Source organism: Harpia harpyja, chromosome 22, assembly GCF_026419915.1.
Source record: "Harpia harpyja isolate bHarHar1 chromosome 22, bHarHar1 primary haplotype, whole genome shotgun sequence".
Taxonomy (NCBI): Eukaryota; Metazoa; Chordata; class Aves; order Accipitriformes; family Accipitridae; genus Harpia; species Harpia harpyja.
The window spans coordinates 5,592,817-5,619,218 of record NC_068961.1 but is presented as its reverse complement, the minus strand read 5'-3'; the positions used below and the strand labels follow the sequence as shown (position 1 = coordinate 5,619,218).

The window sequence follows — 26,402 nt, the reverse complement described above, 5'->3', positions numbered from 1 at the left end:
TCTCTTGAGTCTTGCAATGCATGCAGCAGTATCCACTCTGAACACTACACTAGTGTTATGACTGAACAGATTTCTGTTCTCCTTCAACTTTTAGGCCCCAACATAACCCCCACCACACACTTTATCTTATCACAGTGAACACTTTACAGCTTATGTCTGCATTAATATGATTTTATTCTTCCTGAAAAATCTTCTATCATCCAATCATAAACTTATGAAGGTCAATTTCTAAAGCACTCGACATTAACCTGTGGTTCTTAGTGCTCAGTAAACACGACACTGCATATGTTCCCGTGGATGACACTACAACATGCTGAAAGAAGTCAGATTTTTATGGATTGAAGAGCATAGCAAACTGTGACAGTGTTGATGCTCAAAAGCAACATGCATCCTCAGTAAATAAACTTTGCATTTAATAACCTTCTCCTTTAAAAGCAGCTCTTAAAAAATTGCATTCAGATAAACAAGCTTTGTACAGGCTCACTAAATATATGTGGCACCATTATTGCTCAGAAAGGTAACCGATTAGAAGATGGACGCCCCTTCTGAAAGCTGGTGAGTAGCTCCAAACCCCCAGAACACTAAGCGAAACAGAGCTGTCTCAAGTTTCCACCAGAATGCCAAAACAGGCGTTACCATTGAATCAGAGACTTAGGCCATAGCAGATGAGTGTGAAAGAAGAGAATTTCTTAATAGCATTATCTACTATTTCTATTCATGCTGAAAGTTATCCTCTGTATAAACGAGTATGGAAGTGAGCCAGGTACAGGTGCCTTGGTAGCACAAAGGTAACTTATTTCAGTTTTACATGCAAAAATGCTGTCCTACAGATCTGGAAATCATGCACACTATCCTGTTTTCACTGTATACAGAACCTCATAAATCTAGAAAGAGTTAGTGTTCTAAAATGAAAGTAAGGTGCTTTATATCAGCAGTTTGTTGGGGTTTTTTTCCTTTCATTATCAAAAACAGTAACAAAAAAATTAAATCCCTGCCACAGAAATCCTGATCTGATGCAATCTACGTACAAATATAAATCTGCTGAAGAGGCTTTCAAACAGCTACAACAGATTTTTTTTTTAATCTTATTTCTCACCTCCACAGATTTTCTGTTGTTTTGGGTGATTTCTATAATTTCATACATGTTTAATTACATCTCCCTTTTTTTTTTTTTTTAAGTATTAAGAAATCAACTTTAAAAAACACACTTAAACAAACACTGTTTGCTTTTAAATAAACAGTTGTGGATTTTAGCACTTAGGCATTAAGACTGAAAATCCTGAACTTGCACTTAAGGTAGTCAGCACAACGTGAATGGTAAAATAACAAGATACATGAGTCTGAGTTCATTATCTGCTGACTCACTTCAACTTCTCTCCAACAGACTGGTTTTTTGCAGATATTTAGGTTGTTATAGCATTCCAAGAAATTTATAAATGAGCTCTTGACAGAAGCTTCAAGAAAATACATTTATTCAATTTTAGCAGAGAAAGAAAACATAATAAATATAACAATTTCTTACACCCTTCTTTAGAAGATATTTTTACATTCAAACATCACACTTCTGGCACAAATTTCGACTAGTATTTCAAATTTTAAGAGACCACATTCACTAAAAAGGCAAGAACTTTTAATGTTAAAAATACATATAAGAAAGAGTGCAAATGTTTTACTTCTTGTGGCTAGTGCTAAGTGTTCAAGTCCTTTAGAACACTGCAAGATACGTATTAGATCAGCAATACTGCAAACATCTAATTAGTGCACACAACTATTACATTAAGTGAACAATACAGACTGTAATTTTTCATGGTATAACGTTGATTTGTCTCTCAAATAACACTGAAAAAGACTTTTCCAAGTTTCTGCAACTATGACAACACAAGCTTTTTACAAATCCCACACTCAAGTCTTCAGCTGAAGCAAAATGGGTCTAAGCTTGAACCTCCTCAAACCAAGACAACTACCAGGCAAGTACAATTCCTATTGTGACATGTTTATACAGGTCTTTGGAGTGCAACTGGTACTTTCTCGGCAGAAGCAGATGCAATTCCATTGGGATTTTTAGTTTCATAAACAGAAATTGGGACAGAAATCCCTGAGATTCTGTAGGATGTCTGTAGCTATGTTTTGACAGCTATCAGGTTTTGTTAATTTTCTACGTACCACCTATTCAAACCAGTTTTCTTTCAGTAAAAAACGTACAGCATCATCAAATCCGTTTTGGTACAACAATTCCATTTTCTCCTGGTTTGGTGGGAACAAAGCTTGATTAAGTCTTACTAGGTTGGCCAGAGACAGCTGCAACAGAGCAAGAAGCTATAAATTAGTTTATTAAAGCAACTTATCTAGACTTGACTGTGCTGCTATCTGTTCTGTCACCCGTTTCATGTAGCATATGTAAATAAAAAAGACCAGCATGGCTATGTCTACACCAGTAAATTAACCATGTCCAGGCACAAGCGTCAAGACAAACTGGCACAAACTAATATACACTATCAAACTCACAGCCTCCAAGACAGATTGTCTGCCTGTAAAACTTCCCAAAGTTTCTGAAGCATTTTAACTTTGGAAACATTCCCAGAACTGCCTGGCAGTGTTGGTAGCTGGCACATGCTAAAGTTGTGCAAGGAAATATTTTGACAGCTTACTAGTGCAAACAACCACATTCTTGGGAACATTCCCAGGCAATGTTTAACATGTGAGTATAAATGTAGTTTGTATTATCAACAAATTAAGAACTACTCAGCATCTCAAGTGGTCACTTTGATGGTGTAAAAAGACTTCAGAACTTGGTTCTTGAACACAGACATTAGTAAATTGTTTACGACAAAATTTAAAATATAATTAGATTTAATAATGTTCTGAACACTTCATTTATATGATTAATTTAATACTTTAGCCACATACTTTATTACACACAATTTTGCAAAACAACATCAAAATAATCTTTGTTATTGGAAGTAAGCAATTATTCAGTCTGACACTAATAAATGGAGGAAGTTCAAAGTGACAGAAAACTGTTCACATTCCAGTACAGATAAATGAAGATATTCAACTCCTCATTTTATGCAGATTACAGTATTGCTGAAAAAAATTTATTCTTAGTGCATGGTTTTACAGCTCTAAAAGCTAAAGGTGCTTCAAACAGAATAGTTTAAAACGTTGCCTGAGATTCTGCACAAGTCTGCACTTGCAAGACCCTAGAACCAGTGTACCTCTGCAAATAATTTTCTATCTCTAAACTTATCTAATCACCAGCTTATTTTTTCTCCTCTACATGCACTAGATACTAGATACAAATCATGACCAAGAAATATACAGTAAGCAATTACATATATTTTCAATGTATGTGAAATCAATAATCTCATACTTTATGATCATTTACCAAGTACTACCATGCTTAAAATCTCTCTGTGAAACATTACAAAGATTCAGAAATTTGGTCCAATTTAGAATGACATTACATAACACTGACGTTATTCAAATTAAGAAAACTTATTAAGAACTGTCTAAAAGAAACTAAAAAAAAAGTACCAATTATTATTAATCTTTATTTTTTCTTTCTAATGTAATTTCTTGACAGCTAGGTCTACTGCTATTCAGTATTCTCTTTCATGATGTCAAAGGAAGCAATACTGTGGTTAAAGCTTGTGAGACAAAGCTTGCAAAGAGAGCAATGTCAATGGTGAAAAGGAGGCCATAAAAATCAGTCTTAGCCTATATTTCAATACACAGAAATGTTTCTGTAACATCTAACAAAATAACTTCTGGAAAAGTGCTGTGGTCACAAATGTTCATGAGCTCTCTTGAGCAATGAGGTGACAAGTCATTGTATATCATTTCAAATATACGACTTAAACTTTTATTTTAAATTCAGTTAGAGCAGCTGATTTCAACAAGTATGAAGGTATGTTCTAGAGTTTCCATCTCCTGAGGTATTCTACAGAAGTCTTAATATTTTTTTTTCTATAAACACTCTGCCTAGCCAAAGACAGCTAATACTTAAAGCAAGCTTAATTATTTACCTTTAATAGCCTGTGATAATTTGCTCAATTCTGTACTAGATCAATGCTTTTCAACCTTTCTTCTTTATTCTACATTTTCCTTCCCTTGTGTTTAAGAAAAAGTTTACCCTCCATTTGCAAAATAGAAAATGCCAAAACGTTACTTAAGTTGACATATAAGCACAAAATAGACACTTAAAAATAAGCATAACCTTAACTGCACAACTACCTGTTCTTCTGAAGTTATTTAATAAACAAGCAACTCACCATTATATCTTGTTTTGCAAATTTAACATAAAGATCCACACGTCCTTTATCTTGTGGACAGATATCTAATCGACCGCTGAAAGGAGAAATCGTCACAGTTCTTCCAACAGGCAAGATAGGAAGGCCATTGGTAAGGCCACCATCAACCCACTTCTGTTGGAAAATAGAAATATTTTCAAAATAACCTTACTATAACATGATCATAACTGAACATTTCATCCTTCCTGTCCCTGCCTCCTGCACCCCACCCTCATGAAAACTTACAAGTTTCCTTCTTAGAATACCATGAATAAGCTTGAGTATGAGGCATAAAAATCAAGGAACTGACAATGTATACACAGAGTGTTTAATCAATGACGATTCGACATAATGTGTAAATATGTGCGTAATGTATTTATCAAGCTACTGATAAGGCTTGTTAGTTAATCTAATAACAAAATGCCCCACACAGAATTTTTCTCAACACGTACATGAAAAGGTAAGATTGTTAATATTACATGTGAACCGTATCAGACAATGTATACTCCTCTGAAACATTACTCTGATTCAAACTAGGAGCTGGACAATCTGTATGTGCAGGTAAACTGACTGCACATGCTAAACCAAACATGACTCCTCTCTTAGTCTTCCAGAGCCTCTTGTCTTACATACACAACACAAGACAGCAATAGCTGGGAAGTGGAGGGTAAAGGTGGGAAGGAGCTGAGCAATGATGGCACATAGGAGGGAGCAGATATTAAGTCTGCTACAGGAGTTGAATACAGGAAAGAACAAGAAAGAAAAAACAAAAGCAACCAATTAATTTCTTGCAAAGCCCCACATATTTCTTGGTTCTAAAGGCAGGCTAGGGGCACAAGACTGATCTTCACAGGGACCACAGCCATATTCTATTCCAGTATAAGCAAGGACAGCTGTGACATCTCTTGCCAATATATTTTATACATTCATTTTTCTTTCTGTGCTTACATGCATAACCCAAAACTCAACATCAGTCTATTGGCCAGATGCATTCACTGACATTGTACATGAGGTCTGGTGATCAGATGCACCTCATCAAACTTTACACATCTACAGTCAATTAGTTATTCTACACTTCCTTTATCATCAAGGGTGTGAAAACACTTCTAGCACACGATTCACCTTATCCTAAAGTAGGTATTTACATGTGATTTGAATTGCACTTTCTTCTCCACTAATTATAAAGGAAACATACGTTAACTATGTAAGATGTAGACTATTGTAGACACTTAAAGCTAGGCAAGTCGAAATGCTCTAAGAAATAATATTGTAAGATTCACCTCAGTGCTTCTTAAGGGTTTGACCTCCCCAAATGTAAACTGAATACTCCAGGATATCATCTTCAAGTTTCATTAACAATAAAAAAAAATGGCAAATTGTACTAGTACTTCTCACCACTAATCAGGCAGAAGACTGCTTTTCTGCTGTAGGTGACACTATATGTGACCATTACGAAATGGCAAAATAATGCAAGTTTTCCTACAAAATTCCTGAAAACACCACAGGAATTTAGTCACAAAAATAAAAAAAAAAAATCTCCCACAAAAAGTATACTATTGGGAAGTTGGTTATGACAGCTTAATTAAACTTGTCTTCAAACTTTTGGCAAGACACTAGCTGTCAGTGTAGCGACTGCTATACAGGAAGCATTATCTCAGGTTACAGTGTTTGCTCTTCAGAAGCCCCTGAGATTCTCTGAGGTCTCTCACTTTGTTGTGTAGATCCCTCTGAGCTGTTCATGCAACCAAAAGACTTTGTTGTCACTTGCCCCTCCTTCCACTGTCAACCCCCATATTTGGCAATACATGGATTTACTCTTTTACACACAGATATACAGCAAGCACCATTCTTTTTCGTGGGGGTGGGGGTGGTGTGTGTGTGCTTTGTCCTCCCACCCTGCCCTCTTCTGCACTCTCTCAGATGAATTTTATGCTCCTGAGCTTAAAATACAAGCTACAAATATTCACATTCAATAGTTTCTATGGCCCTTCTCACCCTATTATTTCATAATATGCTTTAGAGCTTGACTCTTGACATTAGCTGATGTCAGTACCCACAATCCACCACTGAAGTCCTTCACTTTCCACAAAAATCATATTTATCAATGCTTAGGATTGAGACTGTTTTGCCTTAGAAAAGGAGGCCAAAAAAAAAAAAAGTCCAAAACCATTTAAAGCTATCTTTCAGATTTCTCAAACTCCCTTACACCATTGCTGTGATAACTGTGAGTAAAGCTGCAACATATCTTAACATTTCTAACACCAAGGCTTTTTTGTGTGTGTCTATAAATAGTAATTTATTATTGATTTATATGCAATGTTCCTTGGAGTGGCTTTTTGTTGTGATTCCTACAGTGAAAAGAACAGTGGAGTCCCTGTCTAAGCCACATCAAAGACACCATAACAGATGACATTATTAATGTCTTTCACAAGTCTAGCTTAGTACTTTTACCACCTAAAAGTCCTCCCACTTTTAAAAATTCTGATTATTTAGGTTTTTCCCCTCTCCTATTATGTAACTTCCATATTTATTTGAAAATCAAAACATTTACCAAGGCAAGGGCAATACTTTTTATTAAGCACTATCTTTTGTAGATTCTGTTATTCCTGGCCAACGTGCCCTCTGTCATTTTATTTTCTTTCAAGCATTTGGGAGTAACTGCTTCTCAGTCAAAAAATATTTTAGCTCCACAGTCCCTCATGTTACATAGTTAAAATAAAACATTTATATGCTGCAAATAAAAGGATGTAATGTCCCAGCTTCTTGTAATTCCATTAACCAATTCTTGAAAAATGCTTCTTAACTGATGAGGCAAATTGCTGCTAAGTTCTGAATTAGTTTCTCTTTTGTAAGTACAGTGCAAAGACAGAGAAAGTTCTGAAATAACATGCAATGAAAACCAAACTAGACAATGAAATTGAGGATGTGGGTTGGACCTTACAGAATCTACCCATTTACCAGTACATGGTTTTTACAAACCTGTTCTCTAAGAACTACAGTGACACAAACTACAGCCTCATCATCAGATACAGTCAACTCAATCATTTGCAGATCTTTATCTGGCTTAAACATTAACCTTGCCAGAGATTCAGAGGACACCAAACCAACTCGAAGAAAGATAATTTCACATGGAGTAAGTTTGCCGTGATGTTACTGGAAGCTTAGTCCAAGGCCACCTTAAATCCCCAACCCAGGTAATAAGATAGCTCAATCTGGTTAAGGCCATTAACAGACTATAAATTCTCGGATGTTATCTTACAGTCCCCTTTCCTTCAGATTATTTTTAGGCTCATCAAACCAGAAGAAAACATACTATGAACAGACTGATGTTATGTCTATGCTACCAAGCAATTTAGCTTACTCATCCCAAAAGTCTAGCCTCCAAGCATGCACACTACAGGTATGTTAGCTAATCCCAGCGTGAGCCAAATGCTTCCCAAAAAGTATTCTTCCTAAAAAGAAAACTACAGTGCAATGCTGCCATCAGTTTACCCTAGGGTTCACTCTCTATAGGCAGTATGGACAAGCTAGCAACAGGTTTGACTATGTTCTGATACTATTCCAGCAAAAGTGCACCCTACTCTCTCGTGTATTGTGCATCATGTACCTCAATACTGAAATACATTCTAAAAACGCTCCCAGATGACCTGGTGATATGTATGCAGGTGACATATGTAACCCAGATAAGATACAGATCAACTGTTCTGAAGCACAGATAAGGCACTCCGGCTAGCAGGGACTAAGCTTGATTCCATGCTGCCATGGACCATATGGCCAAAGGAATTTACTCCCTGAAACTAGTGTAAATGCAGACAGACAGAACATTGGACTGTTATAGTAAAGCTTTCAGGAAACTTGGAATATGATGCTAATATGATAGATGGCCTCGCAGAGCCAAATCAATATCCAATCCATCTTACTGACTTCAGTGCTTACCATGTCTGGATCATGAGGTTACATGCTGTGTATCTCGCTCTACACTGCATGCTTTAGGGCCCCTATTACCCACTCAAATATCCTCATTACCCGCTATTCCAAACCAAGGAAATACTATTGCAAGAGAGATCCTAAGGTTTTTTGCTCTCACCCTGCTCTAAGTGTTTTGGACTAAAGAATGGCAGTCACACGCATTTACAGGCAACAGTTTTCTTAAAAATAAATAAATAAATAAATAAATAAAATCCCCAAACCACAAATGCACAGTTTTACAGACTATGAAAAAAGTCAGTGCAGACATGCAGAACTAATCATTCCAACAAATAACAATAAATGAAAGCAACCTCATTCCCAGAAACTGCCTTTTCTGAATCTCACTTAAGGAGAGTAGCAAGAAGCCTTAGGAATGACAACAAGCTTTCAAGTAACAGAAGAACCAGTGTCCGTGAAACATTCATTGATTTCATTTTTGAATGCAAAAAATAAAGTTAGGTAGGAGAACTGTCCACTAGGAAGAGACTGCAGGTGTTTCAGTAAATACTACAATACCTATGCAAATCATAATAGCAGTGTTCATGCAGTAAAATGGATTTTAAGTAAGTTTTGGACAAAACTCTGAGCCAACTTTTCAATTTCTTAGTTGAAACAATACAAGAAATTTAACAACAACACTTCGTTCCCTTTAAGTAATGGCAGAATGAACCTAAAACATCCATGTATGTCCTTTGAACTGCACAAGCAACGTGTAAAGACTCCAATCAACAAAATTTCCAGACCCCGGGAAGCTGCGAGCAGTCTCCATTTAACTCAACCAGTCAGGCAATACTGATTTAAACCCTTCAAACATTTTAGCTGATACATATTGCAGTGTACGTAATTCTAAAGCTGATAAGCTTTCTGATGTAACAAACTCCAGCTCCCTCTTCCTAGAGACAAATGCACATGGTTTTGTGGGGGTTTTTTGGCAGGGTGGCTGTGAGAATTATAGATGTTCTAAAGGTATCATTTGGATCCCTATGAAAAAATAAAAGTATCACATAGTATTTCTCAGAAAGAAAGAAATGGCTATTTTCATGCTTCTAGTAATTACAAACAGACTAAACAGTCAAAATTATTCTTAAAATGTTAATGTATTTATGTTACTAAAAACAATAGTTTGAAGCTAAACCAAGTACAGGCAACTGCGAAAAGGTTTTCTTATAGTAGTGTACACCTCTGAAAACTTCATAGCTGTGTGCTATAGGGGGAAAAAAAAGTTTGTTCTTTAATGCTTGTCCAGAGGCAAGAGATTTGAAGGTACCTGGTAAGCACGTAATTCTGTACAGAACATGAGAACAATACGTATGTAAACACATACATGTACTCCAGCAGCGTCCAATTTGCCAAGACCTCCCTTATCACTCCTTCCATTAAACAGAAAAGCAGAATGGTGGACCTTTAAGTTGCAAAAACCATTTTAGAGTTGGTAACACAGCTTGTCATGAGAAGTATCTTTACTAAGAGAAGCTTCTTCTCATGGTAACTGTTAGACATTATCTTCAGGAAACAGCTTCATGCTACAGAGATCATTTCAGTCTCAGCAGCCACAATTTTTGAAACAACACGTGAACAAACTCATGTCATCTTTCAAGGTGTTAATCTACAGTATCAAGAGAAACAATAATTATGCTACAAAATATAGTACTGCAGTTGCCTTCCCTTAAGATCACATAAGTACATCATAAATTAAGAATGCTCTTACACACACAAAAAAAATGTTGGTAGTTAAACTTATTGAAAAATTACCTCTCCTTTATATTCCACTGGCTTAATTCCTGCATATACTGGTACAAAGCTACTTGCTAGCAGGACCTAGAGAAAAGCAAGCAGAAAGAATAAAGAACAAAATTGAAAAAAAGGCAACAAAGTAATTCTGAACCAATAAATATTTTCATACATATTTATCTATATTAAATAATACAGCAGTAATCAGTCAATATTAGTTTTACATAAAACCATTGTCATCTCAAAATGTCTTGTTGTGGTATGTCAAAATGTGATTAAAACTACTCAATAGCATTTGGTTTTTTAAGACTTGACAGTGACAACTCTCAAAACAAAACACCACAAATTAACTCATTTATTAATGTGATTCAAAAGAGTATGAACTTAGTCTTACACAATGTGAAGTAAATCTATGATTTTGCAGAAAGTAAATATGCATATGCTGAAAAAAATGCAATATAGAGTATTGTCAAATAAGCTGACCCTACCATTCTGCTGGCATATTTATATAGTGTTTACTCTTCTAATAAATCAGATTTTCTAAGAATTCAAAGTTTCCAAAATACTATAAACAGCCTGAAAATTCACATATGCATATCTTTATCAGTATTGATAATACTTGAATGTATTAAATGCGAAGTAACAAATTACTACTTGCCCTATTGTAAACCTACATTGCTGTCTACAGCAGTTCTCAGTTTTTACTTTTTTTTAGACCAGGACACCTCTTCTGTTACGTACAGATGTGCACACACACATACCTTTCTATCCACTCATAGCAATATCTATGAGAGTGTGTGTGTATTTACATACCTATGTATCCACCCATACATACATATACATGCAATCAGTATACAGCATTTCAAAGAGAAGGGGTAGATGTGTGGATAAGGTATAATATGTCAGGAATTTTCATGTAGCTAGATGTGGTGAATACACATGCATGTGCTTGAATGGCGGCATGAGACACAAATCTGTGGAACAGAAGCAGGTTACAGACTGGAGTATATACTATGTGAAAGATGATCAGGTGCAAAAAAACCCCCCACAATCCATGGGGAGTATGGAAGAAAATGCCTGAGGGTATTTTGGTGGAATTGCATTTATTTTTACAACAAATTAAGCTACTTTCAGTATTAAACACCTCTCCTCCCCTAACAAGTTTTAACTAAGACTCTATACAAAGTCGTTAACTTTCAGTTCGAGAACCCTTTTCTTGCCTATTTCTCTTCCCAATGATCTAGAGCACCAGAGCTTTGTCTGAGCTTAGATAAAAAGGCTTTCTCTTCTTATTTTCCAAATGTGAAATTGTAGCTATTTCTCTACCAGACAGGCCTTTCCCTCACAAAAGCATAAGATAAGGTCCCCCTTGAAACCACTCCTCTCCAGATTTTCAAAAGTGACATCCCACAGGGTTCCCAAGTTCCCAACATCAGCTTCTTCCCCTGCTCAACCCCCTTTCTACTCTCTCTCGTTCAACTCCATCTCAGTAACTTTGGCCCTTCTGAACTAAAAGAAATGGGGACAAAAGGTTTAGTGAAGGAAAAGAGTCAAAACCAGGGGACCCTGGCAAAGCATGAATTCTTTTCAAGACTGAAAAAAGCAGTTCGCCTTCCTTATAAAGTCACTTAGATCTCAAAAGCAAGGCGAGAACGGACAAATTGAAAATGTTAGTTCTTCAAACATTTCCCTACTACTAATAGACCAGCATAGACTCCTATGCATTGCTCCCACCTTTCCGAACCAAATACAACAGTGCTTGGTGCCCTGCTCCCTCACAAACATACAAATCATGCCTCTCTTCCCCCTCACCTCCAGTTTAAGAACTGCAAGTCTAGGAACGCTGGTATGTGATGATTGTCTTCACATACGTAAAGATTATTTCAAAAGAGGAAGATTACTGACTGCCTTTCCACGTCCACTGGGAATAGCAAAAGAAAATAAAAGCTTAAAATTGTAGCAACATATATTCAGTTTAGCCATTATGAAAAACTTTGGAACCATAAGGCTTGTTAAGCATTGAAACTAACTGCCTATGGAAGTTGAAAGATTTCTGGCACAGGGCACAGGAGTTTTGTTGTTATTAAGCACTGTTTGCCCAGCAGTATCTTTATCCATGCCTTGGGTATAGCAGATTGTGTCTAGGCATAATACAATTATATAACCTAACAAGCTCTATCCTCCATACTACCAGGGCAGCCACCAACATTCAGACTGTTGTATAAATGATACATGCATAGATGAAGGATGCACAAAAACATGTATTACGAGATGCACTGGAAGAACAGACAATATGAATATGTTCCAATAAGCAATTATTTGGAATTTCATTACTATTATTCCAACCCATTCTACTGCTAGTATATGGAACAAAAGAATAGAACAGAAATGGTTAAGTCAATGAAAGAACTTTTGAAATACTAATAAAACGTATGTGTTTCCAAGGTCATCTTGACACTTCCAATCATCTTCAGATTAGAAGATTTCACTGCAAAAAAACATAAACCTACAGAATAATAATCTCCATGCTTGTCACTGCTGGCTACTATGGCTAGAAATAACAGTGCATAATTTGAGATAATCATGCAAAGATAATTATGCAAAAAGTTTAAGTCCTACAAATTTGGAGAACCGATTGACCGTGTAGAATATAACAGCATCAAGATTTTAAAAAATGATACTTTAAAGGCAAACTTCCAATGCATACTTTGAGATTTTTGCCAACAAGTGTGGTTTTTTTTCTTTAAGTGTTAATTATAAAGAAGCTCTTATTTACTCTAAGCATCCACAAGGACAGGGAAAGAAGGAATTCCTTCTTATTCTATTTCCTCCTTTATTCTGTTATATCTTATGATGTCCTCCACTAGATACAATCAACTACTAGAAAGAACATTTGCTTTACATGCATCTGAATTCCTCCTACCACTTCATATCAGCTTATGTATACAATCCTGATTCAAATTTAAAAAGTGGCATTCAAAAGAAGAGATGGGCAGTAAGATATGCTTTCCAGTGACAGTTAAAATGCAGTTTATATATGGTACTTAACAATACATTATACCTATTCCCCACAAGGACCTGTATAAAGTGTTGGATTTAATTTTTTTTAACTTCCTTTTCTTTACTTTCTTTTTTGATGAAATATAATATAAATGGTATCAGTGAAGTAGAAGATGCAAAAAGACTCAGCGAATTGTTACAAAATTTGGAGATCCTCTATTTTATTCTTATCTACCATAACCGTTAGTTACCCTGTTACTTTTTAAACACACTTTGCGTATAAGGTAGTACTTTAAAAACACATGAAGGAAACACACACAAAATAAATTTTAGCAAAACTTGTGAAACTGTAGGATCAAATTCTGCTTCCATTGTTTATGTTGTGGTTGTAGCACCACTGATAGTACAAGTGATTACTTGAGTAAAACAGTGATTTGTTGTACAGCTAATAACATACTCCTAAGCCTTGAAGAAACTCAAGTATCTTTATTTAAAGCAGCAATATTCAATTTCATTACCTTAATGAGGTCCTCCCTGGAGGCAAAATTTGAAACCAAGTGATTTTCCCCACTTTTGGTGTTAGTGACTGACACATAGAGCCGGTTCTCAGCTATCTCATGAGCATTAGAAGGAAGAATAGACTCTATGCCTTCCCTAGAGTAAAGAAAATGCTAAACGTTATTCACCATCATTATTTAAAAACCTTGCAAATATGCTGGGGGTGAAAGAAAGAGTGCTGAGTGCCCCACAGTATAGAAAAAATATGCACACTCTCCATTTTCATTCAGAGTGCTTCACACAAAAATGATCTTACAGATGCATTAAGATAGGTACCTAAGTGTTTTCATAAAATCATAACCAGGCGTTACAGCACCAAAGTCCAATTTTCTAACTTCCTCTGCAAATCCATAGGCAAACTGCTTACATTTCTGGAAATTAAAAATATATAGCATTAAAGATGTTTCAGTTATGGGAAGTATGTTAACTGTGGTATCTAAAACATAATAGTGGCTAAAGCTTTAATCAAGAGAGTTATAAGATCAGACTGAAATATTTTCCCATATGTGCTTGGTTTGTAACAAGATATGCATAATAAAATGTTGATCCTTTTATAAGAACTAATCTGTAAGAAAATGAGATCCTTAATAAGAAAAAATAAAAATTAATAATAATAAAAAACCCTCACAAGAATACCACTTTAACAATCAAGGAAAGTTAAAGGCTATTTTTCTATATATTACCACTGCTAAATAATCAGTCCTCTGAATCACACCATTACAAGAACAATCATTTGTATTTCAAGAGTAATGCCACCTTCTATTTTAAAGACTACTTCAGTACGAAAACCAGACACAAGTACCTTAAGATGCCTATAAGCACTAAAAAAATTACAATTATTATAATTTCTTCTCACTAATTCAAAAACCATGCTACTAACAAATACACATATTTAATGAATACAGTACTATGGAAGTATTTAATGAATGGAATACTACGACGGATGACATAGGAAGACAAGACACTGCAGAAAACGAGGCAACAGATTCCACTGCACAGGGAACCTCTTTTACGCAAGGAAATGACTGCAGGAAAATAGCTTGAAGGGTGAGCCATAAGAACTCTAAAAGAGTAAAGGAATTGGTAGCATTTATTTTTTAGCAAAAAGATTCTGAAACAATGAATTATGATTCTGAAGGCTTAAGACTCACTATTAAGTATTCATATTCCTTTTTTTATCCTTTCATGCAGACTTCTCTAATGATTTTAGGGACTTGGGGAAAAAACTAAATCCAATCTTATGCAACTTTCTGAAACTGGTACTCAATAAACATATTATACCCATATTCACCTATATAACCACATGTTTACAGAGTAAAAGATCTGTCTATAGATAGTTTGGGGTTCCTGGCTTATTAGCTTCCTGCATGAAGAACAAATATGTTGCTAGTAACGAAATACATGATTGATGTGACTGGGGAAAGAAAAAACCTACACAAAAAAGAAAAGTAGATGTGTCCTACTGAGAAGGAGGGTACAGGATTTAAATCCTACATAGAAGCAACTCAGAACTACTACCTTTATAACGATGATGCTTTAATAAAGTGATGAGGAGCTAAGAGTAACAGGGAGCTGGATGAATCCAAACCTAGGTGAATGACAGAAAACTACTTTCCATATTACAAGTACTAAGAATAGACCATACCTAGACTCTCAATTCTTGCTGCCAAAAGGGACAACTTCTTACAGCTATGAATTGTTTATAATTTTAGTGCTAGAAGCTTTAAACAGTACATCTAAATTTTAAATAGTGACTGAGAACATGTTTAGAAATTGTAACTGCTTGTATTGAGTTAAGCAAACTTGGCATCAAACGTGATCAAGGTACTTTTGAAATAAACAGGTACTTTTCTATAAGTCTATAAGCTTCCCTAGAATTCTCAAGTCCCATGCTTTTTCAACAGTGACAAAAATCCAAGATACGACAGAAAAACATTTGCAAACTGTCATATTAGAACAGCAACAGTCAAAACAAGAAATCCTCAACGTTACATTCTCTCAAGATAAGGAAAGGCTGTATTAATGCTTTGAGACTAGGAGGTGGAAAAAAGTCCTAATTATAGCTTGTCTAACACAGCCATCTCTGGGGAGAGGGGGGAAAAAAAGAAAAAAATAATTAACGGATGTTAAGAGTTATATTTGTGGATATAAAATATTTCAAGTTAGGAATGTAATAAAGGTAGTAATATAATTATCCTGATATGAAAAGTTAATTCTATTCAGTACATAACACTGCCTTTACTTAAATTCCATGAGAATTAGGAAGAATTATTCCCCTCACAAAATAGCTCTCAATTTTCCATGTAAGCAATACAACAGAATGACTAAAAAATATATTAAAAAAATTAGAAGGACTAAAAAGTTCATGAAATGTTCTTCAGTTTGTATTAACATGACACACTTTCAAGGAAAAATCCATCAGACTCAATGTAATATAGGCTTAGTTTCCACAAACAAAAAATAAAACCTGTTCTAGTATTTTTACTTTGAAAGATTTTTGGAAGTTGCACTAGGCTGGGAACAAATGCTCACACCCAGAGCCTACAATAAGCAGAAAAATTTCCTTGGGCTAAGAAAGGCTAGCTGCTGTGCTCACCACAGAGGTCTAGTGGAAGGTGTCCCTGCCCGTGGCAGGGGGGTTGGAACTAGATGATCTTTAAGGTCCGCTCCAACCCAAACCATGATTCTATGATTAAAGTCAGAGGTATGCAGGCAAACCTGAAACTGAACTACTAGTCAGAGGCTACAGAAAAGGACTAACACCTGAACAGAATACAAGTAAGGTTGTCTTCACAACAGAGTGGAACTTGCCTAATACCAAATCATATAAAGAATGCACCTGGCAGGACAGGGGGAGGGTGGAAAGAAGCCAGGGAAGAACTTACTGCTGAAAGCAACAGAAGTATAGCTAACTCTGCAAGTTAAGTTCATATTCCAGCAGAAACAAACAAACAAACAGAAAGATCAGTGGCAAAGTGTGGTATTGGCCAGGACTATTATTTGAATCAAATGCAGTGAAAGTTGTAATAAGCGAGGCTCGGAGAAAGTTACCTGATGTTCACTGGTCTGAAACCTAAGTGTACTTACAACAAAAATCTAACAGCCTTTTTTTTGTCCCACATAAGTAATGCTGTTTATTATAACTCAGTATATTAAAGAAATATTAACATTTTGGCAAGGCCTAGTCCTCTACATATATTAAGGCAAAGTCACTACAGGCACTTCAGGAGGGCAAAGCAGCCTTAACCTATGGGGAAAAACAAACAAAAAACAAAGAACAGCTAATGCTCTCCCACAGAACCTGTAAGAGGGTAGTCATTGATCATAACTTTGCTGTCTCTACATGACACCATATTCATGCTGAGAAAAGAGTGGCACCTCTGGAGAAAAAAAAACCAAACACACATGTATGCAGCATGTCAGAACAGAATACTGTGAGGGTTAATCCTCCCTGGCACACAGTGGGGCTACTGCTGTTAAGTCATGAGCTGTACTGACTCTAAAGGACTCAAGTGCACAAGCCACTTCTGGCACTGTCTAATGAAGCACAGACAGCAAGGAAAAAATTTGAGCCAGTGTGTGGTGTTCTTTGACTTTATGAACATACATTCCATCTACCACTTTCACCTCCTTTCACAAAGGATGAAAGGATGGCGCTATGCATTTGCTTAACAAAGCCTACCTCTAGCCAAGAAAACAATGATTAACTTCATAATGTACAGTATTTAAGTGCATATACATTTCGGTATATTAAAGTATATCTGGTTGCACACAACTCAACATTCACGCACATGAAATTTATATTTATATAGCTTAAAATATGAAATTCATATGACAGATTTTTGTCATAAAGAAACACTTGCTTCATAAACATTTTGCCCATGAGTCACATGTGTTGTTAATGAAAACATATACACAAGTCCTGTTCCTTTACAAGAGGCAAGAAGAAAAACAAAAACTAAAATATTTTTAAAAACTTAATGGTAGATGATTATATCAAAAAATATCCTTTGAAAATGATCATGTCCTATACCTACGAGTTTATTAATTTACCTCCATATTTTCTGGTACCGCTAATAAGACAGTGGCAGCCAATGATCCCGCAGAAGCTCCCGCAAAAGCTTTCACAACTTTCAGTAACTTCTTACCATGCCTGTAAAAAGCAGCTGCTGCCCCCAAGTGGTAAATACCCAGAAAACCACAAGCTGCAAATGACAGATTGATGTGTTTCATTTTTGCTGTGGAGATAAAGTTTCAAAGTCAAAAAAAGGATCAGTTAATTTTATTTTATAATATACATCTATTCTTTTGACACAGAACATATAATATACTATATCTACATAACGAAAAGCATTTTATTTAAGAACAGTATAAACTTTCGATTACCAAATAGATCAGAGAAGTAGCAGTTAGTTTAGCATCTCCAAAATTGAAAACAAGTCTAAAATACACACAAGTCTAAAATAGCACAAACCCCTTTTTAATCAAAAAAAATATATATCTATCTATATACAATGTAAATGCACATTTTCATCTAATTTGTCAAAGAAATACAAAATAAAAGTAGCTACTCAAACATGATAAAAGAATGCTGTTGGAGAGCAAACACCGTTAGCCACCTAGAGTAAAAAATTAATTATAAAACTGCTGGCTACTGGGTCATCATACTCTCCTTACATACACACAGCCTTGAACCCAATATAATGCTCTAAGAAAGCAATTTTTTTCCTTCACCTTTGGAACTCATTTGCTTACTAGTATTATTAGTAATCATGAATAGACAAATTCTTATTTAAAGTAATTTCTTATTTAGAAAAGAAAAACACACAACATATTGTTGCTACTATTAAAATAAGAAGGAATAAAAAAAAAAATCGAAGTAAAATACAAAGCACTAAATGTATGAAAACACACACACTCAGGGTGTGAAGGATAGAATTTAAAACTAACAAAAAAACTAGGAAGCATAAATTCAGATCTGTTGGGGTGGTTTATTAAAAAAATAAAATGTAAGGCTGTATATTTATTAGGTCTTCTGTTTCTGCAGATAACTACAATTATGAGAGCAAGATATTCCACAGATTATATTGTACAGATATACAAGATACTGTACAGATTATCTTAGTACTGAATTAAAAATAAACTCCTAGTATATTTGGGTATGTCTCAATATGAATGGGACTAAAAAAAATAAACAGCACACGCAGGAATATATTGATTTTTCTGGTTTGTAATGGGATAGCTGATGAGATGTTTGTTTTGGAAATAATCTACAGACACTGTGGTATCAGTTCTGATGAAGAGAGGCAAACATGTACAGCAACAGGTTTTGTTTTTATTTGCCTCTTCAGCTTGGAAATGGGAAAAGCAGGAAAGAGTAGGATAAGAAACAGCTTTCAAAACCACTAGATAAGAAGACATGCTAAACTCAGCTGCTTTACCTACAACATGATTAAAATCATATCATGAATGGGTCTAATCAGATTTACTATTCTCCTAAAAAAAACACCAACCAACCAACCAACCAACCAACCAAAAAAAAGAACCAGAGAAAGCGAGCATCTCATAGATCTCGTAGTGCCAGGCCATACTGTCTGGTGCATCAGTCACTCTGCTATAACACTACGCTATCATAAGGTAATGTATCAACCTGCGCTTCACCCCCTTTACACTGGAAACACTTGCATATCCACTTGTAAGTAGGAATACCTGTAACTTATATCTAACACATTTGTACTGATAGAAATGATTTGAGGTTGGCTCTTGCTGTGACAATGAGAAAGGCATTTGCAATGAAGCAAATGATAAATCGTGTTACTACTTTTAAAGAGAAAGCATCTTTTACTTTAAAGAAAAATCACTGTACTGCACAGAAGTTAAAAAAAAATACTTAAGATTTTACTGGAAAACAACAAACACAAGTCTACTTAAAAAGAATAAAAAAATCCTTGAAGTGAGTGGAAGAAAACTAAAACAGACTTTGAAGTTTGATGCCATGATGTGCTTCCTTTCAGGCTAGTTAAACTCTCGGGAGTTTAACCAACTGCTGCGGCTGTTTCCATGCCTTCTACAAATTATGAGCAAAGATGCATTTGCATCACGGGCCACTCTGACAAAAAGGTGAAGTTGGTTAAAGCAACTGCATTATTAATTAGGAAGAAAAGCAAGCATGGAAGAACTAACTCCCATTTTTGTCCAAAAGAGATTTCAGGCTCAAGACACTAATAATGTGAAACATTACATGAAATAAGGACTGTGTTTACGTAGTTGATTGGTCACAAAATAAACAAGCAAAGTAAGAGTTCACAAATCCCAAGAATTATGTCTAAGGGACCTATGAAATGTAACTAAGAAACACAAGTGTAATATAATAAGGTTATGTAAATAAAACCAAGCATATGTACACTTAAGTACATATATATATATACACATCTTCTAAACCTACAAGGCTCATCTACAAAGCATTCTAAAACGTATCTCTCCCTGCTGGAAAATATTTAGATGTTCACAAATCAAAAAAAGATGAAAACTAAAAAGAGTATCTGAAGCATAGTTACAGCTAGAAATTTTAGATTAAATTTTTTTTAAAAAAGAAAAAAATCCCTACAACTGTAGAAGACAATCACATTTCATTGTATAAGGAGTTGGCTGGTACACTTTCTCTAAAGCGAGAACAGAAGAGGTTATGTGAACTGAAGAGATGATTTGAATATCAGATCAAAAACTGCTGAAAAGATACTGACTCAAGTTAGATGTCCATGCATTCTCTTACAAGGCTTCGTGAGGAAATCTTATTTTCTTATATGAGCTTTAATCCTATCTAATTATCAACTATTGTGAGGAATCACTGTTCTCTGGAGTGTCTGGATACATGGCATTCAGTCTTTGATGAGAGTTAATTTCTTAACACTTAGATCCCATACTTCTCTTCCTCCTTCTTCATTCCCCTACCCACGAGACAGAAAGAGAGATTATTGGATGAGTATTCACATCAGTTTCTTGACTGACAAAAGGATTCAGCGAGAGACGAACATGCAAAAAGAAAAAAGAACACTAAGATTTCAAGTAAAGGAATATTGTTAAACAATGCTGGTAGTCTCATACACTGTTAAGAGTAGACTAATTTCAAGTCCAAAAAGACGCAATGAATGCAACCAGAAAGCAGTTTAAAAAAAAAAAAAAAAAAATTTCTTTTTAACAGAAGTACTTGATCCACTGGATTTGTATGGCATGCAATACAACACTGTTTTACAGATTCCCCAAGGGAACTTCAAATCAGAAGTAGCCACAGGATGGCTGTGTTATCAAGACACTACATTCTTATTAATTACTATCAGTTCCCAGGTCTACGTTATGTATTTGTCACATATACATGAAATTTAAAAATATACAAATGTTAATTGGCAGATGACATTCATGTTCAAATAACAGATCCAGTGGTTACATCTAGCTGCATGACTGAGAAATGGGTTTTTGCACATACATGTAACAACCCTACAAGTGGGTAAATAATGAGAAAAAATCATTGAATCATACAGTAATTCAGGCGGTCTCTTGCCCAACCTTCTTCTGCTCAAAACAGGGTCACCTATCAGATCAAATTGCGTTGCTTGGGACTTTTTCCAGCTGTTAACATAAAAATCATATAATGTTTAGCTCCTACATGATAGCTAGTATCTGTTGCCAGGTGAAACGAGCAGGTCTTCTTTCTTTTCTTCAGAATATTAAAAACAGTACAGCATTGCAAATAATCAGCCTTATAGACAAGAAACAACAGAACATTAACATCTTCATTCAGCACTATGCATCTACCTGCTGGGAGGTTCTGTATATGGAATTGAAGCCCTCTTAAAACAGATCTGTAACAAAGCACTTAACCTACAAAGGTGATAGAGATGAATAAGAATCATGGTTCTATAAGGAACTATCTGCTTGACAGATGCAGTTAAGCAATGTTGTTTCACCTTGCAAAGGAATCTTTGAGTAAGACGAAAAGATAAGAAAGCATTCATGAGATGAATGTCCTGTAAAATCAGAAAAGCAAGAAATAGGAAACCAAGATACTCACTTTTATAAGAATATAAACTTTCCCGTTTCTTTTGATTCTTGCAAATATGTCATGGCAACCCGTGATTTGCAAGTTAGAATGGTGTATTTCAGAGACAGTATGATTCAAAAATGTCTTTTGCTTTGATGAACTGGTAGATCACTGCTCTCTTGATCAAAAAGAATAGTAGGGTTATAACAACTCCCAAGAGGACATACAGAGAAATTTAATTATGTCTACAGTATTACTATTCCCTGCCAATTTCTTACAGAGTACCAGAAATAGGAGCACAGTCACATCTGGACATAGACCATTTTTTCAGCTGCCTGAGCAAACAGCAGAAATCTTGCTTGGTATGAAACACCTGTTCCACAAGACTTCAGAACAAATATTCTTAGAGGGTTTAACCTAAGTTTTGACCATTAAAGATATTATCTATTAACTCGAAGTTATCATATTGGCATGTCTTAAGAAAAAATTTCAATAAACCTTAAGAGATGCACAAGTACATTTCAGCTGGACAGGGCACACACCGTAGAGATACGACGTAAATAGGACATAGCAAATGCTTTTGCCACTACTTTCCAAAAACGTTGTCATCTTACATGAATGGCAAATTTCAAAACATAAAGATTTTAACTGGCTAAAGGGATAGGTACCCTTCTGTTGTCCACAAGAAAAAACAGAAGCATTAAGAAAAGATGAGTACAAGAAGAAACTAGGACGCTGGGGTTGTTCAATCTCATTATTTTACAGATAATGCAGGAGCATTCAGAAATAAACATAACCCTAAGAGTTCTATTTAAAAAATTCTCGCATCTGTGAAAAAAAAAAAAAGAAGAATTCACTGATGATTAAAAATTCACTGGGGGGGGGTCATTTCTGTTTACTCAGCAGTATCTCATCCATTTGTAATGCAAACCTACAAGAGAATGTATGTAAGGAGACAAGCCTGTACAGCAGAATTATGATACGGTACAATATAGATTTTTTTAGGACAGGTACTGTCTTCCTAATTGTCATGCACAAGAAATAGCACAACAGTTTCTCACACTGCTGTTTCCTGAGCAATATAATTATATAAACAGTGTACAATCTCAGTGTCTTAACCAGTCATAGCTACCTCCCTGTCATCCCGTTTGTAAACAGAAGCTGAAAGTGCCCAAAGCAACTGACTAAAACGCCTTTACAAACAAAAATTAAATATCCATAGAATGCGAATGACCAAGCACCCTGAAGCACAGGAGCCAAAATGTATGATGCGTAACAGCACATTTGAGGATTAGTTATTAGCTAGGAATGGCAAAACAAGCAAAGTTACGGAAAGAACTGTTTAGCTAGGCAGCATTGCTAAAACAAAGGTCATAATTGTAACTACCAATTTACCTGAATCAGAAATCATCACTCACACAGGAATGTTTGTTTTCTCACATTTATAACCGAAAAAAAGTTCACTAGCATCACAGACCATTTGTAGTCTTCAGTGAATACTCAAAGAATTGATTCTCCTAGTCAAAAATAGGCTCACACAAAACAATAACTCATCCAACACACTGTACTCTACTTAAGAGTCACCACAGTTGCTAGCAAGAAAACAGGAAAACTAAGTTTTGCATCTATCCAGTCACACGGAATAAGCATTGTAAGAGTTTGATGAAGTTGGAAGTACAAAATAATAAGTACACAATCCAATCACCCAAAGAGATATTTAGGAAAGTTACTAAGTCTTTGCAAACTATAATAATTGTGTATAATCCCCTTAAAATTAAAAAATAAACACATCATATGATACAAAACTTTCAAATTAGGAATTTAGATCATCTTGACCATTAATACAAGATGTCTAGAGAGGACAGGAAAGGCTGACTTCTTAAGAAGAGGGTGGCAAAAGGTTCAATACCTTCTAATGAATGTTGGCTTCCATCACATACTCCACTGGGACTTTTTCCAGCAGCTATTTTAGTTCCCTCTGCACTAGTAGCCATTCTTGTATCTACTACGGATCGTTTATCATTTACCTTGGAAACCTACAATCATACAGTCAAATATTACTATTAAAAAGAGAAACAACAGGCAAATATAAGATGAACATTATTTATGCTTAAACAGATTACTATTTCTCAATTGCTTAGCCCCCACTAAACTAGTTGAAACCACAATGTTCCACTATTTATACATGCAGCAATTTGTATTTTAAAGATTAACATAATTAGACATCCAGAAAAAGAAAAACATTGCCATTTGGAACTGTCAGTGTCCAAGATTAGCCTTAATTTTGTGTCCTTTCCCACTGTTTTTATTTATATACACGTATTTTTTTATAATCAAACTCTTATGTTTTTATCCTACCTTACCAATCCAATAAAAATTGACTTTTTTTTCCCCCTTTTTTGTGCAATATTGCGTTAGTAAAAAGTTTTCCAGAGAACTGTGTTCCTACTCTTCACTAAACAGCTGTCACTCTAACTAATAAGCCTGTCAGTTATCACACAGTATTGTTGAAGTATAATTTGAAAAAAAATAATGTTCCTCCCCAACTTAGAACTATCAGACACAAAAAGTTCATTTTGAAACACTGGTTCTCCTGCAACTTGTTGCTGCCTGCCCCTTTACCCTGATACACTAAAGGCATCTTCAGATGAAAAGCTTAGCTCTGTAGATTCTACAAGAAATTCTATTACCACTGTATTGATGCACATCACTTACACCTAGAGCACCACAAAAATACTTACCTGGAATTGAACTCTGTTACATGGCGCTCTTACGGTGCAATTGTTTAGAATTCCAATCCAGAACTGCTGAGTTTTTGGAAACATGCAACTATACCATCTGCCTTCTTTCAACTGAAGCAACAATATTTGAGCACTACAAAGACTTTTAGCAGTCCACATTTTCTTAAAAGTGATCTCTGGATCCAGATGATGTGGCAACCAAACTGATACTCTCAGAAGCTGTTTTACCATGGAGTTAAAAAGGAAGTATCTAAAAAGGAAGTATCAATAGATGAGCTTGGACACCATAGAAGTACACAGTAGAAACTCCCTCTCTGCTAAACATAACCTGTTTAAAAACATTAAGTGAAAAAAAAAAAAGGAAAAAAAAAGTGTAGTTGAAAGGTAGTTGCACATCAAGGCCCTGATACTGCAACAAGGCCTTCTTCACAACCCTCTCACTTAAAACAGATGCATTAACAGTTGATTCACTTGCCAACGAAGCAGTTCTAGGCAGAACTTTAGTTCAGCAGCTACTCTCTCTCTCGCCAGCCTCCATCTGGCACCGTGTTGTTCACCACTAAAGTAAACTGTTCATTTCAGAAACAGGAAGGACTAAAATTGTTAATAACGCAAAGAACAAGTGAACAAACTGTCCCTTATAATTAACAACATGAATACACTGTTCCTTCTACCTCAGCTGAAAAACGTGCAAGGAGTGTTCCAGCAACTTCAAACCACTTGTTCACAAAAACAAAGCGCTGATGTCAAGTTCCTAGTAAGAAAAGCTCAAGCATGCTGTCTGGTACAAAGCTTGCCTTGTAATCTTCTACGCTACAAGGATATTGTAGGAGTGACTCACAAATCAAACGTAAGTCTGGTTTACACCTAGCAAGGCTTTGACCATAAAGAACAACATATGGAAAAGCACTTGTTCAGATGAAGAGCAGGTTAGCGCCCTGACTACCAGTGCAAACAAACCCAGTGTGATTCTGTGTAGACGAGGTCTCAGAGGTATACTACCAACTTCAGATTTAATCCCAATCAAGCAAGTCGGTTTCAGGTTTTCTGCTTCAGCTTGCGTGCCATGAGATGAGGCCTACAATGCAATTTGGTTTTTCTTCCCTCCACTTTCGCTCAGTAAATAACCGATATATACAAGCAGAAGAGCCGAAAGGACGAGACAGAATGTTTACGTGTAGCAAATACAAAAGGCCAAGCGACAACTGAAGCGAACGCAACATTAAGAAAAGTCATTGCGTCTTCTAAACTTGCAAACTCCCAGCAGAAGGGCGATTTTTAAGCGGGCCGCGTCCCTGCAGATTTGAAGCTCGCCCCCCCAGTCCTTCCCCGCCTCCCTCCCCGCAGGCTCCGGCCTCAGACCCTCCCGGGGGGTCCAACGCGGCCTCCGCGAAGCGGCGGCGGCACCCTGCCCCTCCCGGCGCCCCGGCCGCGGCAGCACGGCCCCACCTCCCTCCTTAACGGCCACGGAGACATCTCCGGCGGGGAGCAGCGGCGGCCGCCGGACGGCTCGGAGTGTCTGTCCGTCCCCGTCCGTCCCCCTCCTCCGCTCAGGGGGTCGCGGCGGGTCCCGGGCGGCCCCGGCCCGGCCTCCCCCCTGAGGCGCCGGTCGCCCCCGTCCGCGGGGCGCCTTGTCTTCGCGCCGAAGATCGCGAGAGGGGCCGAGTGTGGCGGCGTGCCGGCCTGGCCGGGGCCGGGCCGGGCTCCTCCTCTTGCGGCCTCCCGAGGGAGAAGGCCCGCGGGCTGCGTTTCCTCACGCCGTCAGCTGTCGCTGTCGGCGGGAGACGGGGGGAGGGAAAATGTCCGCCCACACACCCCCCCAGCACCGCCTTTGTGCCCCCCCCGGCCGCTGTGTAGGGGCTTCTTGTTGCTGAAGGGGTGACCTCAGGGCGGCAATAAAGTTGATTCTTTTTTGTGCGTTTGTGTTTTCATGAGGTGAGTCCGCTCAGCCTTCTGGCAGAGGAGTACCACAGTCAGCACACAGATTCAAGATGGAGAGGGATCCTGTAGCCAGCAGCGGGTGAAGAAAACTGGGGAGAGCAAAGACGTCTGAGAGAAAAGTGCAGATGGGTGAAC

At 36.6% G+C, this 26,402-nt stretch overlaps 1 protein-coding gene across 3 annotated transcripts; it reads right to left on the bottom strand.

Annotated features, from left to right (window-relative positions):
• Positions 1 to 1,455: 1,455 nt before the first annotated feature.
• On the bottom strand, positions 1,456 to 25,615 carry PNPLA4 (patatin like phospholipase domain containing 4). 3 transcript variants are annotated; one of them, XM_052773969.1, is made up of 8 exons: positions 24,327 to 25,615; positions 23,495 to 23,621; positions 17,601 to 17,785; positions 13,824 to 13,918; positions 13,508 to 13,643; positions 10,011 to 10,076; positions 4,272 to 4,424; positions 1,456 to 2,298 (listed from the first exon to the last, which is right to left on the bottom strand). In XM_052773969.1, exons 1-8 carry the CDS (start codon positions 24,555 to 24,557, stop codon positions 2,167 to 2,169), a joined length of 1,125 nt encoding a protein of 374 aa, XP_052629929.1. In that variant the 5' UTR covers positions 24,558 to 25,615; the 3' UTR covers positions 1,456 to 2,166. The 3 variants fall into 3 exon arrangements, with proteins under 3 accessions (XP_052629929.1, XP_052629930.1, XP_052629931.1); XM_052773970.1 differs by lacking the exon at positions 24,327 to 25,615 and adding an exon at positions 21,616 to 21,763; XM_052773971.1 differs by lacking the exon at positions 24,327 to 25,615 and having other exon boundaries at positions 17,696 to 17,785; positions 23,495 to 23,513.
• Between the last annotated feature and the right edge of the window lie 787 nt (positions 25,616 to 26,402).